General features: G+C 48.8%; 8 protein-coding genes across 8 annotated transcripts; 3 read left to right on the forward strand and 5 right to left on the reverse strand.

The window, feature by feature from the left end:
* Positions 1 to 259: 259 nt before the first annotated feature.
* On the reverse strand, positions 260 to 2,451 carry EDB82DRAFT_551277 (Ima1 N-terminal domain-containing protein; the record flags this gene model as incomplete). The annotated part of the gene is made up of 3 exons (XM_025730036.2): positions 260 to 1,405; positions 1,452 to 2,270; positions 2,323 to 2,451. The coding sequence occupies 3 exons, from the start codon at positions 2,449 to 2,451 to the stop codon at positions 278 to 280; spliced, it is 2,076 nt and encodes a 691-aa protein (XP_025589202.1). The 3' UTR covers positions 260 to 277.
* Positions 2,452 to 2,747: 296 nt separating this feature from the next.
* Positions 2,748 to 4,324, forward strand: EDB82DRAFT_488116 (DUF2407 C-terminal domain-containing protein). The gene has a single exon (XM_025730035.2). It carries the CDS (start codon positions 3,245 to 3,247, stop codon positions 4,079 to 4,081), a length of 837 nt encoding a protein of 278 aa, XP_025589201.1. The 5' UTR covers positions 2,748 to 3,244; the 3' UTR covers positions 4,082 to 4,324.
* EDB82DRAFT_488118 (rRNA-processing arch domain-containing protein) lies at positions 4,325 to 8,201 on the reverse strand. The gene is made up of 2 exons (XM_025730034.2): positions 4,776 to 8,201; positions 4,325 to 4,726 (listed from the first exon to the last, which is right to left on the reverse strand). The coding sequence occupies exons 1-2, from the start codon at positions 7,880 to 7,882 to the stop codon at positions 4,546 to 4,548; spliced, it is 3,288 nt and encodes a 1,095-aa protein (XP_025589200.1). The 5' UTR covers positions 7,883 to 8,201; the 3' UTR covers positions 4,325 to 4,545.
* A 218-nt stretch (positions 8,202 to 8,419) lies between these two features.
* EDB82DRAFT_61412 (uncharacterized protein) lies at positions 8,420 to 9,040 on the forward strand. The gene has a single exon (XM_065610015.1). The coding sequence runs from the start codon at positions 8,517 to 8,519 to the stop codon at positions 8,985 to 8,987; it is 471 nt and encodes a 156-aa protein (XP_065465676.1). The 5' UTR covers positions 8,420 to 8,516; the 3' UTR covers positions 8,988 to 9,040.
* Positions 9,041 to 9,094: 54 nt separating this feature from the next.
* On the reverse strand, positions 9,095 to 10,627 carry EDB82DRAFT_520880 (uncharacterized protein; the record flags this gene model as incomplete). The annotated part of the gene is made up of 1 exon (XM_025730032.1): positions 9,095 to 10,627. The coding sequence occupies one exon, from the start codon at positions 10,625 to 10,627 to the stop codon at positions 9,095 to 9,097; it is 1,533 nt and encodes a 510-aa protein (XP_025589198.1).
* An 815-nt stretch (positions 10,628 to 11,442) lies between these two features.
* On the forward strand, positions 11,443 to 12,405 carry EDB82DRAFT_533147 (mitochondrial 37S ribosomal protein mS23; the record flags this gene model as incomplete). The annotated part of the gene is made up of 2 exons (XM_025730030.2): positions 11,443 to 11,983; positions 12,049 to 12,405. The coding sequence occupies exons 1-2, from the start codon at positions 11,600 to 11,602 to the stop codon at positions 12,403 to 12,405; spliced, it is 741 nt and encodes a 246-aa protein (XP_025589197.1). The 5' UTR covers positions 11,443 to 11,599.
* EDB82DRAFT_61445 (oligosaccharide biosynthesis protein Alg14 like-domain-containing protein) lies at positions 12,293 to 13,726 on the reverse strand. The gene is made up of 2 exons (XM_025730029.2): positions 13,276 to 13,726; positions 12,293 to 13,226 (listed from the first exon to the last, which is right to left on the reverse strand). The coding sequence occupies exons 1-2, from the start codon at positions 13,405 to 13,407 to the stop codon at positions 12,528 to 12,530; spliced, it is 831 nt and encodes a 276-aa protein (XP_025589196.1). The 5' UTR covers positions 13,408 to 13,726; the 3' UTR covers positions 12,293 to 12,527.
* Positions 13,727 to 13,834: 108 nt separating this feature from the next.
* On the reverse strand, positions 13,835 to 15,280 carry EDB82DRAFT_571806 (uncharacterized protein; the record flags this gene model as incomplete). Its single annotated transcript, XM_025730028.2, has 6 exons — positions 13,835 to 14,186; positions 14,246 to 14,428; positions 14,479 to 14,579; positions 14,651 to 14,682; positions 14,817 to 15,094; positions 15,152 to 15,280. The coding sequence occupies 6 exons, from the start codon at positions 15,275 to 15,277 to the stop codon at positions 14,007 to 14,009; spliced, it is 900 nt and encodes a 299-aa protein (XP_025589195.1). The 3' UTR covers positions 13,835 to 14,006.
* Between the last annotated feature and the right edge of the window lie 110 nt (positions 15,281 to 15,390).

A 15,390-nucleotide genomic window follows, 5' to 3' on the forward strand; every position in this document is an offset into this window, starting at 1 on the left:
TTTGGGAACTCATTTTAGTGGCAGCTCGCTCTAGAAGGGATGATATTTTTTGTATCGTAAGATGACTTATATAAGACTCTATGAGATACTCGCTTGCTTTGGGATAAATTTGACAAGGGTTGATGTTTACAAGTTTCTAGCATCACTCAATATGAGCCAAGGTTCTCAGGAGATGGTATCATCATATTCATACAATGCTTCATTCATTCCTCATCCAACGCCTGTACGTGATTTATCCTAAAACAACATGTCCGCCCTGTTTAGGTATGTATAAAACTCAGATCGAACTACTCCAAACCTGATGGCCTAGCATGATTGTCAAAACTCCCACGCCATATTTACCACCTTCTGTGTTTCCCTGCCATGTCTCCCAGGCAAGCCAGCATACTGCTGTAAGCTCAAACACACTCAATGCGGAGCTCACATATGACGCCGCGCTGGGGGTTCTACTATCTCTTGGTTCTCGACCTGCTTCGCCTGTTACTCGTAGAGCGATTACTCCAGCTGCAGACAGCAGAGCAAGTTGCACCTCCCGACCAAAAGGCATTGGGAACGCAGCAGTCAGGCCCCAAAGAACAAGCAAAACAGCGACAGTTATAAACTCGACACCAAGTCTCTCAAATTGGGGGGTACCAGGGCCGCCAGCACCAAACGAGCGTGCTCTTGATCTTTGGTCAGGCTCACTCTGTTCTTGGCCTAGACTGAAGCTCTGGCTTAAAAGATCCGCCAACCCACTTGCCTCATCATGACTTTCCTGGGGCGCGAAAAAGCTGGGTGGTTTGAAAGCAACTTCATGCTCCTCTCTCTCATTTTCGTCCTTCTTCCTAGCGGCTCCACGGAAGAAAATGCTCTCCTGCTCCACGGGCTTACTCCTTATAATGGGCGCATTGGGTGGGTTTCGCAAACGGTGAGATGGGGTCGTTGGAGCGGCAGGAACTTTGTACCAGAATGGATTTTGGTTGTTCACTGGCGACTCGCCAAAAGCTCTTCTTGGTTTATTCAAGGCTGGCGAATTTTGAAAGGCTCGGTATTGCGACTGTGGCTTAATATGAGATTCAGTAGGGATCCAGTCCATTTCGTCCGAGCATCCGACTTCCTGGGTCCTTTGTGGGGTGACGTTTAGACTGTTGAATTGATTTAAGGGGCTTTCTTGGGGGCGTAGTGGACTACTGGGTACATATGGCCGTGGCGAGAATGAGCTGACAGATGATTGTTGTGATCGGCCAGTCTGAGGAGCCGGCGTGGGTGAATCCAGTGCTTCGTTCAGCAGATCGGAAAATGTTTTTGGCTCTTCCCTCTTCACTCGGGTGAGTTTGGGCTGTTTTGGCGAAAATGCAGTGTCAGAGCTGTTGCCGAAAAGGGGCGTCGTGTCGACTTTGATAGATCTCTTTGCAGATGAGTATATCTAAGCCGAATTAGCAGACTTTTATAAGTATGAAGGAGTGACTTACCATGATCATCACGGCCGACATGACCAGATGCGCACTAAGCTGGGCGTTACGTGACTGCGCATGGCCTCCGTCCATTTCAAGGACCCGACGGAATAGGAACCGGAAGAAGACAATCAGCCCCTGGAAAGAGTACCACTGCGTAAAGCCCAGCAGATGTCTGGAGAATCCGCGAAAGACTTGCACAAACTGAGGATTCCACCATGCCGATAGTATGCTTGCGAGAACAGCACTATTGATCAAGAAGTCTGCCGGTGGGAGGAAATCGACAGCTCTAGACAACCCAGTTACAGCTAATGCTGACCAGCTTTGATCATCAGGGTCATACATCCCAACATCTTGGTGCTGCAAGGTGAAAGTGACTGCCCTAAGATGCCAAAACATTTGCATAGTCAATCCTCCCCACCATAATGCCCTGCCCAGACTGTCAATCCAGTTCAGGGCACTACTGTCAGAGGTGCTCTTCCTTCCCCTACTCTTCTCCATCATCCGTCGTAAATGATCTGTCTTGGCCGTGTATCCCGCTCGTTTAATTTGGCTATCTACTCGTACGGCGCATTCGTCACAGACTTGAGGGTATCGTTCCTCCAACCCCTTTCGATATCGGTAGTAGTTGCGCTCGAGCTCGGCATATTCCGGGTGATTTGGGTCGTCGGGCAGGTACTGTGCCAGGGATGAGGTGAAAAGTCGTTGATTCTTGAGACATGTTGCGCAGAAGATGCTGTCTTGGGGAAGTGAGGGAGAGGATGGTCGAGGATTGGCGTATAGGGTTGCGGGAGCTTCACGCTCGGTAGCTACTGGAGGATCCGTAATCTCTCCATTCTATTCTCGGTCAGTAACGAGACTCATCAAGATGAAGGACCAGTGTTCATACATGATCGAGGTAGTTTGTCGCATCGCATGACAGGCATAGAAACTGGCGTGTGATGCCGTCATATTTAGTATTTGATCGCTTGCCGCAATAAAAGCAGGTCAAATATTTGGTCCCTCGCAGGCGTGGCATTATTTCAATACCATCTCTTTATTAGAGTAAGGTTGGCGAGAAAAGGGTTGTAAAAAGGGAGTGGTGATGACGAGCATAAAAAACAAAATCACAGTCCATGTCCCTTGTTTATTCCAAGTTTAGATCATCTTTTGTTGTTTCTGCCGGGCGGTCAGAGCCTAGATTTAGAGGTCATGACGGTGGGGCCTGCACTGTAGATGTAGATCCATGACCAGTATCCTTCCAGAAGGTTAGAAGGCTACTGGGTAGCAGAAAAAATGGCCTCATAAGTCTTAGGGTATAAAAACAAGTAGTCGAAGAACTATGGCCTACGGGGCATAAAGTGACCTACTAATTTCGTTTCTTATGCTTCCAGCGGTCAATTTTTCTGGTACCCTGAGGGAAGATTACTTGGGATTGCAGTGGCCATGATAGTGGCCATTTCTTTATTCAATTCTTCATGAGGAGTCTTGCTAACAATCAACATTTAAAGACAAAAGAAACTAGATATTTGCGTCTTCATCACATCTTTGAGTGCTCATAGGTAGGTTATGCGGGCCATACACGTACCTGTAGGTACTTTCGTCAAAACATTTCTTCTGTTTTGTTCCTGAATCAACCCGTCGTCAGGCCAGTGAATGTCACGTCACCGAAATACATACAAGCCAGCACCTATCACACCTTCACTTAACCTTTACATCCATAGAACCAAAAGCCAATTTCTTTGTCGCAACCCCAAGCTCCAACTGCTCACAACCGTCTTTGCTTCTTGAACGACTCTTTCATCTCCATTTTCTCACGCAATGCCATCATCATGACCTCTCAAGCTTCATCATCGCATCCTCCTGCCCTCCATCTAACAATCCGCTTCTCAACATCCCAACCAGACCTGGAACTCGACATCCCCTCCCCCCAAACAACAACCGTCCTCGCTCTAAAATACCTCCTCCGCACACGTTTATCCTCCCGCAGTAGGTTGCGTCTAATCTACCAAGGTCGCATCCTCCCTGATGCCTCGGCGCTCAGCTCAGTTCTTAAAACGCCTCCCCCGCCGCTGCGCAACATCGACGATCCAAAAGGCAAGGGGAAGGCTGTCGAAGGCGCCAACGTGACTAGGGTCTACGTTAATTGTTCCATCGGTGATGAATTGACCAGCGAGGAGCTTGATAAAGAAAAAGAGGAGGCGCTCAAGCCCCCTCAGGATGTGAATGGAGATGACTCTAAACCCACGAAATCAACGAGGCCACGACCAAGAGGTTTTGATCGATTACTACAGTCAGGAATTACACCTTCCGAGATCGCGACGCTCAGAACACAGTTCAACTCTATACACACAGCAGGCTTTACGCCAGATGCGATGCCATCGCCTGATACGTTGCGAAATATGGAAGATGCATGGATAGACAACAACGCTGACGGCCTCCCATCCGGATCCAACCCCCTAGAAGACGAAAACGCAGGTATGGCGTCAGTTCTAGATGTGTTAATAAAAGCCATGATCGTCGGCTTCTTCTTCCCTTTGGGAAGCTTGACGTGGCTTTTGCGTCAAGAGGGAATCTGGAGTAAGAGATGGCAGATCTTTGTCGGGTTCGGAGTTGTATTAAGTCTTTGCATTGGCTTCGTCATGGAGTTATCAGGAGATCGGCCTTAGGAGACCGAAAAGCTATCGTAGGGCGGAAGGCTTAAGGCGGACTTTACAAAATCCCACAAAGGAAACTTTGCATGGGCCATTGTTGTAACGTGGGCGGTTGCAATTTTGCAGTTGCATAATGAGCGAGGAATCGTGGCACACTTGAAAATGCAGCAGATGCGTTAGGTTATAACCAGGAGTACAAGGCGTAACAATGAGCTAGCGTTGTACCTTAGAAGCGACTGATTACTTTACATAAATACAATGCTCTATCAAACTATAGGGATTGCCTCGGGTTTGTACCGGTTTCGTTTCCAACATTGGACCAGAAAGAAACTCGATAACCCGGATCACAGGATAATTGATACATCTTTTCCCGACGCGCCAAACTCCCTAGCCAGTAATGATAAATCAGAAATCTACATATCATCCCCCTTTTCGTGGGCTGCCCCCTGTAGCATTTTATTCTACGAGCAAAGGGGACTTTATAGGTACAGACTCTGGGCGGCAACAATGTCTCTGCGGATCTTGGACAGACTCTCCTCGAACTTCTTGGTCAGATCCTCGTTGCCCATGACCTTGGCAGCCTGGGCCATCTGTCGCAGAAGCTCTTCCAGACGACGGAAAAGACGGATAAGTGAGCCTTCGTAGACATTTGTCATTTTGCTGCAATGTGTTAGTGAAGTTCTTGTTCGTAAACAGAATAGTGACTTACCAAATCTCGACAAATGGACGACCTTGGGCCCATGTGTAAACCGTCTCCATAAGCTGCCACTTAAGCTTCTGCGCATATTCCTCCTCGTTGACGTCAAGCTTGCACTCCTGGCTGACCTTGGCAATAATTCGGGCCTTGGCCTGGATCTCGCGGTAAGGCTTCTGGAGCTCCTCCTTGAGTGCAGGGGCCTCGACCTTCTCGTCGAAGATAAAGCAACTCATGACGGCAGCGCACATCTCAGGAGTAAGCTCGTTAAAGAATCGGTCGAATAGCAACTCGGAAAGGAGAAGCTCGTGACCCTCGGTGGAAGAAACCTCACAGGCGACACGGGCCTTGAGCTGAACGACCTCGGAGTCGTTGATGAAGCCTAGACGGCGCAGGACACGCTTGCGTGACTTGAGCTCGTCCATCTGAGCAATGCTGTATGCCTTGGCGATAGACTTCTTTGTCTCCTTGACCTTCTCTGTGAGCTTAACCTTTGCATGGTACTGATCCCACAGTGAGGGGAGAAGAGGAGAAAGGTGAAGAGGGTTGGCCAAGAGTCGGGACTCGAGGACCTCAATCTTTCGTAGAAGCTTCTTGAAAGAGTCGTCGGTAATCTCCATGTTCTCAATGGGATCCAGAACAGGGAGACCATCAGGGAAACGACGCTTGACCTCCATGAGGGACTTAGTGAGTGTATCCTTGTCGCCGTCACTCTTGAGGCCTTCCTTGGGAAGGAAGAGACGGATCTGACTGATCGCCTTAATGCAGGTCAACAGACAAGGAACAACAGCAAACTTGATGTCTTCGTCATCATTGCAAGGCTTGATACCAGGAGGCATCTCTTCAGCGGGTTGTCCAGGGTGGAAATCCGCGCTTGACCTGGAAATAGGAAGAAGAACGTCAATGACGTGAGCTTCTTGGGGAATATACTCGGGCTCGTTCAGCTTGGGGGCACGACGAGGAGTCTGGTTGACGATAACACCCCAGCCAAAGTCGGTTCCATTGCCAGCGATAGTCTCGTTCTCGTCCTTGGGGTTGTAGATCTGTACCAGACGGCCAGGCTGAAGGTATGAGATACTGTAGTTGGGGTGCTGAATAACAGTTCTCATATCCCTCGTGTACGCGCTAAGTTGCTGTCGAATCTGGTAGTAATCCTTGACGGTGGACTCATCGGCAATGCTGGTGCTGTCGCGCTCCTGCTGCAAAGACATTAACTCCTTCTCCAGGGACGGGACGCTAGCGGCATTCTGGAACTGATGGAAACATCGCTCCAACATATATTCGGGAGAGATAGCTTCGATACGGAGAAGGTTGAGAATCATGTTGTAGCCGAGGTAGAAAGCAGAGTTGAGTCGATCTTGGTGTCCGGTAACAATCTCCTTGGCGGTATCAGGCTCGAGCTTGTCGTCAATCATCATGATAACAATACCACGAGCATCAAGACCACGACGACCAGCACGTCCAGCCATCTGAATGTACTCGGATGAAGTAAGAGGGCGCCTCTTGACGCCATCCCACTTGGTAACTTGTGTGAAAACAACAGTCTTGGCAGGCATGTTGAGACCGATGGAGAAGGTCTCGGTAGCGAAAAGAACCTTGATCAAAGACTCCTGGAACAGAATCTCAATGGTCTCCTTGAGAATGGGCAGAAGACCGGAGTGATGGACACCAATACCGCGCTCCAACAGAGGCAACAAGTTGATAATCTGCGGAAGCTCCCTGTCCTGCTCCGACAAACTCTCGATAGCATTGTGGAAAACCTTGCGAACCATGGCCTTTTCAGAATCGTCGTTGAAACTGAGCGAGGAAATGTTCATGGCCATGTTCTCGCACTCTCGCTTGCTGAAGTTGAAGACAATGACAGGGTTAAACTTCTTCTTGATGGTCATTCGAATAATCTTGGCGATATCAGAGCCATTATCCGCACCACCCTTGTTAGTCTTCTTGTTTTTGCCCTTTCCTTTCTGTCGAGCGGTAGGGTCGTTGGGGTCAGCGCCCTTCTTCTCCTCGACCTCCTGCATAACCTTGTTGAAGTTTTGCTCGTTAAAATTGCTCTTCTCGTCGACGATAAGTCTGGCGCCACTACCACCGGCAGGGAAGAAGTAGTTCTGAAGGGGGGTTGGTCGGAAATCGGTATAAACAACGTGACAGGCCTGGTGATGAATCTTGGCAATCCACTCGGCGAACTGGAAAGCGTTGGGAATGGTGGCAGAAAGGAAGACATATCGGACCTTGTCGGGAAGCATGATGATTGTCTCCTCCCAGACGACACCTCTCGTCTTGTCTCGCATGTAGTGGATCTCGTCAAACACGACCCAGGCGACTTCTCGCATGATCTCGGAACCTCGATACAACATGGATCGCAAAATCTCAGTGGTCATGACCAAGCAACTCGCTGTGGGGTTAATAGTAACATCGCCAGTCATGAGACCAACGTCTCCAAAGATGGACTCGAAATCTCGATACTTTTGGTTACTCAAGGCCTTGATAGGGCTTGTGTAGATGACTCTTTGGTTGCGCTTCAAACATTGCGCGACAGCGTACTCGGCGACGACAGTCTTTCCGGCAGAAGTATGCGCTGAGACAAGAACACTCTCCTCGCGCTCAATGGACGCCACGGAGAGACTCTGGAAAGGATCAAGCTTGAAGTTCCATGTTCGTGCGGGTTGGTCGGGGGCCTTGTGCTCGGAAAGAGGGACGTATTCGTAGTCTAGATCCGGGGGCAAAGCAACCTGATGTTGAATGTTGTGCGACAAAACGAGAGATGAATCCTGCTCTGTAAATGTGGCCGCGCCAGCGACCTCTCTTGACTCGGCCGTCTGGAAGGTATCTGTCATAACTGGGGCTACGCCATCCTCCTTCTTCCTCCTCTTGGTATCCTGCGGGCTGGCGCTTTCCGAAGAAGACTCGTCGTCGGAAGAAGCCTCATCTTTGGATTCTTCGGTAGTGTTGTCCATGTCGACATCCTCAGACTTTGCCGCGTCGCCGTTTTCGCCGTTTATCGCGTTGGCCTTTCTCTTCTTTGTCTTGTCGCCCTTGCGGTTTCTTTGCGACACAGTCTCGTCCTCGCTAGCACTTGGGGCCTCCACCTTGCCCTCGAAAACATCAAACATCTCATCCATGTTGGCGATGTTTTACCCGCGACCGGGAACCGATCGCTAGCTGCAGAAAAAAGTGATCGAGATCGGGAATGGCTGGTGAAAAGCCTATACTATAGTTCTGATGTCGCGCTATGAATCAAAAACCATAGGGGTAAGGAAATAAAAAGTGCTATAACCTCAAAGTAGGTATAAGATTAAGAAAAACCCTCGTGAAAAGAGAGTTTGGCTTGTCGTCTTGTACAACAAAGAATCGATCGATCGTCCCAAACTATTCGTGGAACACGGGCCTGGGCGATTAAAAAAGTTGGTTAGAAAGTGGGTTGCCCGGCAGAAAAAAATCCCCTGGCGAACGGACTGCAGGCGGTGAAAGCTCTGGAGCAATTGGAGACAAAGCACCGACGTCACGTCCCATCCAACCGCAAGTGAATGAGATCTATTGTCAGCAGTTCAGATGCACGTGACCTATTAGCGTTTTGCTCCCAAACCTCAGACCACCATCTCTGACCTCGGATGCTATCACCACTGACACATACTCAAGCTTCCATCTCCCAATCTCCACTCCTCAACGTCAAGGTGCGTCCACTGCAAAGCCATTGACTGGCTCGGCTTTGCTCTACCAACTTTCGCGAACCGAATTGACCTTTTGCTTGTATAGATGCTCTCCCGCGCCGCTACCCGTACCACGACCTCTCTGGTCACCAAGCGAGGCTTCCAGACCACCCGCGCTCGCATGTCCTCCCCTTACCACTACCCTGAGGGCGCCTACAGCAACATCCCCTTCAACCCCCGCAGCAAGTGGTTCGGCGTTGGCTACTGGACCTTCATGGCCACCGGTTTCTTCGCTCCCTTCGGCATTGCTGGTGCGTGGTTTCTCTCCCGACGTCTTCCGATTCACGCTCCGGATGCTAACTCGCAGCGCAGTCTGGCAGACCTACAAGCCCCAGTAAATTTGTCGCTGACGGACTGGGTTTGTTGTTTGATTGAAAGAACGGAAGCCTTGCGGCGGCAGAATGTGGTGTACATAACCGAAATAGACATCAGTCATTCTCGACTCTTGATTCGAAATTTCGTTTGTCCGAACAGCTATATTGGAGTAATGTGTGAAAAACGAGTGCTCATATTCTAGTCCAATGCGATGCAAATCCCGGCCAACCCAATTTTTGATATACAGAATCCTTGTCCTGGGGTATTAATCTATCTTAAAGTACATGGTGGTACAGCTTTATTGTTACATCATAATCTCGTCCTATCTTTTTTATATCTTCGATACGATGGGCCAGTCCATTTACCCATCGGAGATTTCATATCAACGCCGTCGATAATGCACTGTAGCATCGACTGTATAAACGGATGTCGGTCCGAAGGAATATCCCAGCGCTGCGCCATCTCATCGTACACTTGGACCACTGCCTCATCAGAGCAGCACTTTTTGGTTGCTCGCAGAGCCCAAATGACCAACCATCTATCGATGGTAAATCCTCTGATGTTTTCATCTCTTGCCTGGTACATGGCTTTCAATACTCCTTCTAGACGTTGCTCACTCCACTGAGAGCCATTAAAGCCGCCATGAGAGTAAAACCCCTTGAATAAGGCCAGAAAGATGGTGGCATGAATCGGAATGTTGAGAAACTTCATTTCGTCAAGGTATTGTGCAACCTTGGCCAAATCCCCAACTTTGACCGAGTAGTGCTCAACAAAGAGCTGGTAGGTATGGAGATTTGGCGAAAGCTGCATCTGTTTCTGCAATGGCTTGTGAAGCTCGGGGTGCTTCTTGCCAATCCTCGTGAACATCATCAGCACTTTGGTGACGACCCGACCCATCCCGTAGTCTCTATCCGGGATATCGGGCGCCATTTCATGGCCGGCCTTCATTCTTTGGTACGTCAGCTCTGCTGCTGACTCCTCGCCACATCGCAAAAGACCAGATATTACACAGTTGAGCACAACAGTGTCTATCATCTCGCCTGCCTCAACCATGTTCGTGTAAGCGGCACGAATTGCGCTCGAGTCCATCTTTAGGCCGAAATAATGTATCAAACTGACATGGTGGTATCGGTTGTACTGAAACCCTCGATTCTCCATCTCTTTATAAATCATGTCGGCAAGGACAAAGTTTCCCGCTTTCGCAGCCACATCAAAGAGGATGTTGAACGTGACTTCGTTTCCCTTGACATTGGCCGTTCGCTCCATCTCCTTCCACAGCCTCAGAGCCGCATCCATCTCGTTTGTTGTCACGCGAGACGAATACCTTGTAGCAAATGCCAAAGCATAGTTCCAATGCACCCTTCGCAACGTCAACCCTGCGCTTTTGACATCAGCGACCAGCGCAAAGTAACGCAGCATCGACTCCGAGTTTCGCTTTGGTGGCATTCCCATAACCTTGAGTAATCTATTCCGCCACTGCCAGGTAAGGTGTAGCATTCTCGGTTGAGGTAATTGAATATACAAGTTGTATATTGGCTCGAGTGTTGTTCGATATGGATGGCGCAGCTTGTACGAGACAGCATTGCACAACTTGGCGATCAACTTTCTCGTTTCGTCATCGGTCCTGAAGGTTTCCTCTGTCGTCGGGTATTCCACATCTCGTCTGTTTTCAGAAACCTGCAACTTCTGACCATCCGGCTGAGCATAGCCCCTCTGGTAGGGATCTTGGTAGTACTCCAAATGCTCATCCACTGTTGTTGAGTCTTCGTGGGGTACCAGAGCCTTTAGGTGTCGTGGATCGTGTGCGTACTGAGTGTGAAACCTCTGGTTTATCGGGGGCATCGGAGCGACTGCGGCAGAGGATGCAGTGCTATAATTGTTGGAGGCATGTCGGGACCGTGGGACAGGCAGGGCACGCCGAGCCTGAGCGGCAGGTGTAAAAGTCGAGAGAAGCCATAGCGAGCTCCGGGAACACGAGGGACTCGAATTCGGATTCGGATTTGTTTTCTTCCTTTGCTGCGTCTGTTTTCTGGCATCTCTGGCACAGCAGAGGCTCCTCCTTGTGGTTGTAACCCCAAAACTGGCCGACGGTCGGTTCGAAAGCACCGCACAGAGGGAGCCGTCTAATCGACTGGGGACTTTCATGAGCTCCTCCTCATGATGCTGCGACCTCTGTTGCGTTAGCCGTAGCAGTTGGAATTGACTGCAAATTTCCGTAAGCGTTTGGACGAGACAAAGCGGCGCTGAGAAAGAAATCAAATCGGCAATCTCTCTCAGGGAAGAGCTAACGGCAGCGTAAGTTGAGACGGAGGAGGAGGCTTGTTCTTGTAAGTGGGACCTTTTTTTGAAATGCTTTTTTGCTACACTATGATTCGCGCCAAGCTGTAGTAGGAGTGCGGGACAATAAAACCCGCACATTGAAACAAATGTCTAGAAAGATTATACTCAAATGATAGCACTTTAGGACTTCTTTAATAAGAAATGTTACATAGTAATTGGAAGTATGTTGTCATGCTCCTTATCAATGGATATAGGGTTTCGATATAAACACCCCATAACTTTATCAAGACCATCTAATCTTGCCATCGATTTGTATACAGTTTTATTTCACCACCTTTGGCATCCCGCAGTCGGCGATAAGATTTACCGACAGATCTCCAAAATTTCCACTTCAACACCACGATCTAGAGCCTCATGCCGCGGACCGAGTGACATATACTCCCATTCTAAAGCGCCAATTAACGACGTAAGCTTCAATTTTAACCCGCCAATCCTTGCATTTGTTCTGTACTGATTAGAACCTCAGACTTGGCCATGGGAGGTAGACAGATCCGACCCGCAAGGGTCTTTCAGACCGTGAAGGAGGAGCTCAACCACAACATCCTCGGCAAGAAGTCGGTTCCTACGCCGCCATGGTACGATATTATGCAAAAAGTACCTCCAGCTGAGACCCTCGTCCGAAATGTCGCCACTCGACACCAAAACAACCACCGCAAACTCACCAAGCCCAAGAACATATTCCGACCTCAAGACATAACATACTACGAGGACGGACTACGACAAAGATTTTATAAAGACCATCCTTGGGAGCTTGCAAGGCCCCGTGTTATCCTCGAGTCGGACGGAAAGGATTACCAGCATTGCGATTGGTCCAAGGGCTTGAAACAGCCCAACATTCCCTTGACGGGCGAAAGGCAAGTGCTTCGACGTGGACATGAAACAATTACTAGACTAACTTTATATACAGTGTTATCCAATACCAGAGGTGGTTAATGAAGAACGAGGGCCAAACACTTCATCAAGCATACGACTATGTCCGCCATCAATTTTATCGTCTGCGCCAAGAGGAGCAGATCGAAAAGCGAGTGGCTCAAGAGGAAGCCAAATACGTAGGCGCTTACTTTGGCCAAACCCGCACCGATGTTTCCCACGGTCTCGAAGACCGCGAGTTCGAGAACTGGAAGATTTGGGCCGGAAAGGAGACGGAGCGACAGGAGCAGAACCGCAACGGTCAAATTGAGGACTTTGGTTTGGAAGAGGAGGCGGAAGAGGACGTTGAGGACCCAGAGGCAGCGCCGGAGGCCAAGGCCGAGGCCGCAGAAGGCAAGAAGTCCCCTTGAGGCGGATGATACCCGTCATGTACACAACCTTGTATTATCGTCTATGTATCAGAAAGCAACTACGCATGTTCCAAGAAAGCCTCTTGGGTTGGACCAAATCTCTCCGATTCTCCTCTTTCCAATCAAGTTTCCCGCCGAGCATTGAACACCAGTTCACCACAGCACTCGACCTGGTACTTTTCAGCCACCTCCTTGTGCTGTACCAAGACGTTGGCGATGCCAGTGTAGTAGAAGAGCTTTCCAGTAAGGCTCAGGGTGGTGATGCGCGCCCAAGATTCGATGTAGATGATATGCATGGAGGTCTCTGGGACCACGTGGAGAAGCTTGAGCAGGTGAGCGGCCAATCCAACGAAGAAGCCAGTAGCAGGACCGTTGGTGAAAATGCAAGTAGGATACCGCACCCGAGCTCCGGTATCGTTGGCGGGGGGATTCATAAGAGCTGGAAAAATGTCGAGAATACTGAGAAGAGCCGTGAAAGGGGTAGTGAGGAGTGACTGGTGGATCTGACGGGCACGAGTAACGGTGATGGTGTCGTAGCTTCCAGGCTGTGTGCCTTTAGCGGTGCATAAGGCACCTAGCTCAGCTTCGTAATCGACAACATGGTTGGCAGACATGGTATCTCCAGAAGAAATGAGATAGCGACGGTGGAAGTTCTGGAAGCTGCAGTATCCATCGTCCATCATCATGAGCATCTCCTTGGTGTGACCACCAGAGCCCATGACGAAGAGGTAGTACTCATAGAGGTTGTTTCGTTGGTGGAGAGTAGCTTGCTTGCTACGCTTGGAGTTGCGACGAGCTTCAGTGAGCTTAATGTGACGGGCCTTGAATACGTTAGGGTTATTTCGATGCTGAGGGCATGCTTGAACTTACAGAAAAGAAAATGAGAATAAGATTGAAGATGAACAGAAAGGCAGCCAAGGCATTGGCTAGCTTTGAATTTGCGATTATGAGAAGGGCGAATCCAATGCCTCCGGGGATGGCCAAGATAGTATTGAATTCCATGCTTGCGAAGCTGACTTATACCAAGTCGGATGTTGATGAGACCAAGTATTCCAAATGGGGGAAGAAGTAGAGAGAGTCTTAAGTCTTATAGACGTGCAGCAAAAAAATCCAACTTCTCTGAAATCTCTTTGAACCATGCGTGATTAAGATTCAGAACAAACACAAAATCTTGGGGATGGAAGGTAGTACAGGCCCGTTGTGTTCCATCATCAGTGTTTGACAGTGGCCCTGAAGTTGAAGTCTATCATAAAATGTGGCCGCTATTAGCATAAGAGACGAAATTAGTGGGCCAGTTTATGCTATTTGGACCAGACTCTTGGGTTCTTTATTATGTACGATAAAGCTTGGTAGACATATTCTCACTATTAATCTGTCAGGCACGGCCCACAATTAGAGCTATATGAGCTACCCTGGATCAATTATTAAAGTTGATATATGAATCTAAACCACCACTTGATGGTTGCTATTAATCACCCTTTGAGCTTACATCTCAAGTGTTCTGCTATTCCTTGATCAAATTCCATTCAAACCCATTCCAACACTCATAAAGCAATCGTCTCACAACCATTAAACAAATCGCACTTTGGCATCGATCGTCCTCAGATGAACCGAAGTTTCTTCTTGGGAGCAACAACCTCATCTTGGAGCCACTCCCCGCCAACAATCTTTCTCATAGCGTCTCGTCCAGGACCATCAATCACGTCCTTCATTCCTTCACCAGTAGCAGCTGAGCACTCGATGTATTTCTTCGCTCCGATTCGCATCGCCTGCCATGACGCCTATAAATAGTCAGATCACTTTCTCGCAAAATAGTAAAGTTAATAGCAGAGAAACAAACCTCTGTAGAGCAGACGCAGCAAGTAGAATACGCCATCAACTCTGAAGACAAATCCATTGCGGAGCCAGTTCGATGATCTTCCAAAAAGCACTGATCGCGAATGTCCTTCTTGAGACCAACAAGATACAAGAGTGGTTCAAAAGTGGGCGTCTTGGCGAATCCGTGATTAGACGCATGATGCCACTGCTTGGGTTAGTTCTCATCTTATGACTAGACAGAGACATTGTACATACCCATTGGATGATTGTGTACATGGACATCTTGTCCGAAATGTCAAAACAGAGGAATATAGCATCCCATTCGATATAGGTCAACTTTTCAACAGTATTCAAGTCTGGTACGCCTGAAGTGTCCTAAATCTCCATGCGTACAGGCTGGTCGTGGTAGACTCGATCGCTGACATACGTCTCGTACAGTGGACGGGCAAAGGCATCAGACTGTTGATGTTAGCTATCTAACTGACTTACTCAACACGAGATATAACTTGCATGAGGAAAGTAACCATAACGAGACCGACTGTACAGAGTTAGCCTGTGTGTTGGTATTTGTTAGTCATGTTGTATTAACTCACAATAATAGTGATGTCTGTCCAGACCCTTTGCAACCAACAAACAAAAAGTTTAAGTGAATAGGTTCACAAGGAACCTCAGCTTCCTCTTCCTTTCTCTTGCGCTTGCGACTGAGCAGGGTGAGTAAATTGCGTCGGTTACTCTCTGCACGTCGTTCAGTCATGCCTGAAGCAGGACGACTAGAGGGTGTAGAAGAGCGCCCAAACAAAGGTGTAGCTGCACGAAGGAAACTCAGTCGTGTGGAAGGACGACGTTGAGGTGGAGAAACTTCACGAAAAGTCTAAAGATATAAGAAATCAGTCTTGAAGCTGAGTATTCTATGAGGAGGAGGATTTACCAGTCGTGTTGAAGGGCGCTCACCGAACCCGTCGCCTTTGAAAGGATCATCGCGATTAAGACGACTCGGAACGCGCTGGCGCCATAAGTCGATGCGCTCCTCCAACAACATTCTCGGGGCGGACATGAGAAACAAAAGAGTAAATCAGGCGCGCGATGCAGTAGTCAATACAGAGGAAGAAGAAAATGACCATTTGCATGTTGTGATGAGCTATACCAGGAGGAGGGGGGGGGGGGGGG

This window comes from Fusarium venenatum, assembly GCF_020744135.1.
Source record: "Fusarium venenatum strain MPI-CAGE-CH-0201 chromosome Unknown EDB82scaffold_1, whole genome shotgun sequence".
Taxonomy (NCBI): Eukaryota; Fungi; Ascomycota; class Sordariomycetes; order Hypocreales; family Nectriaceae; genus Fusarium; species Fusarium venenatum.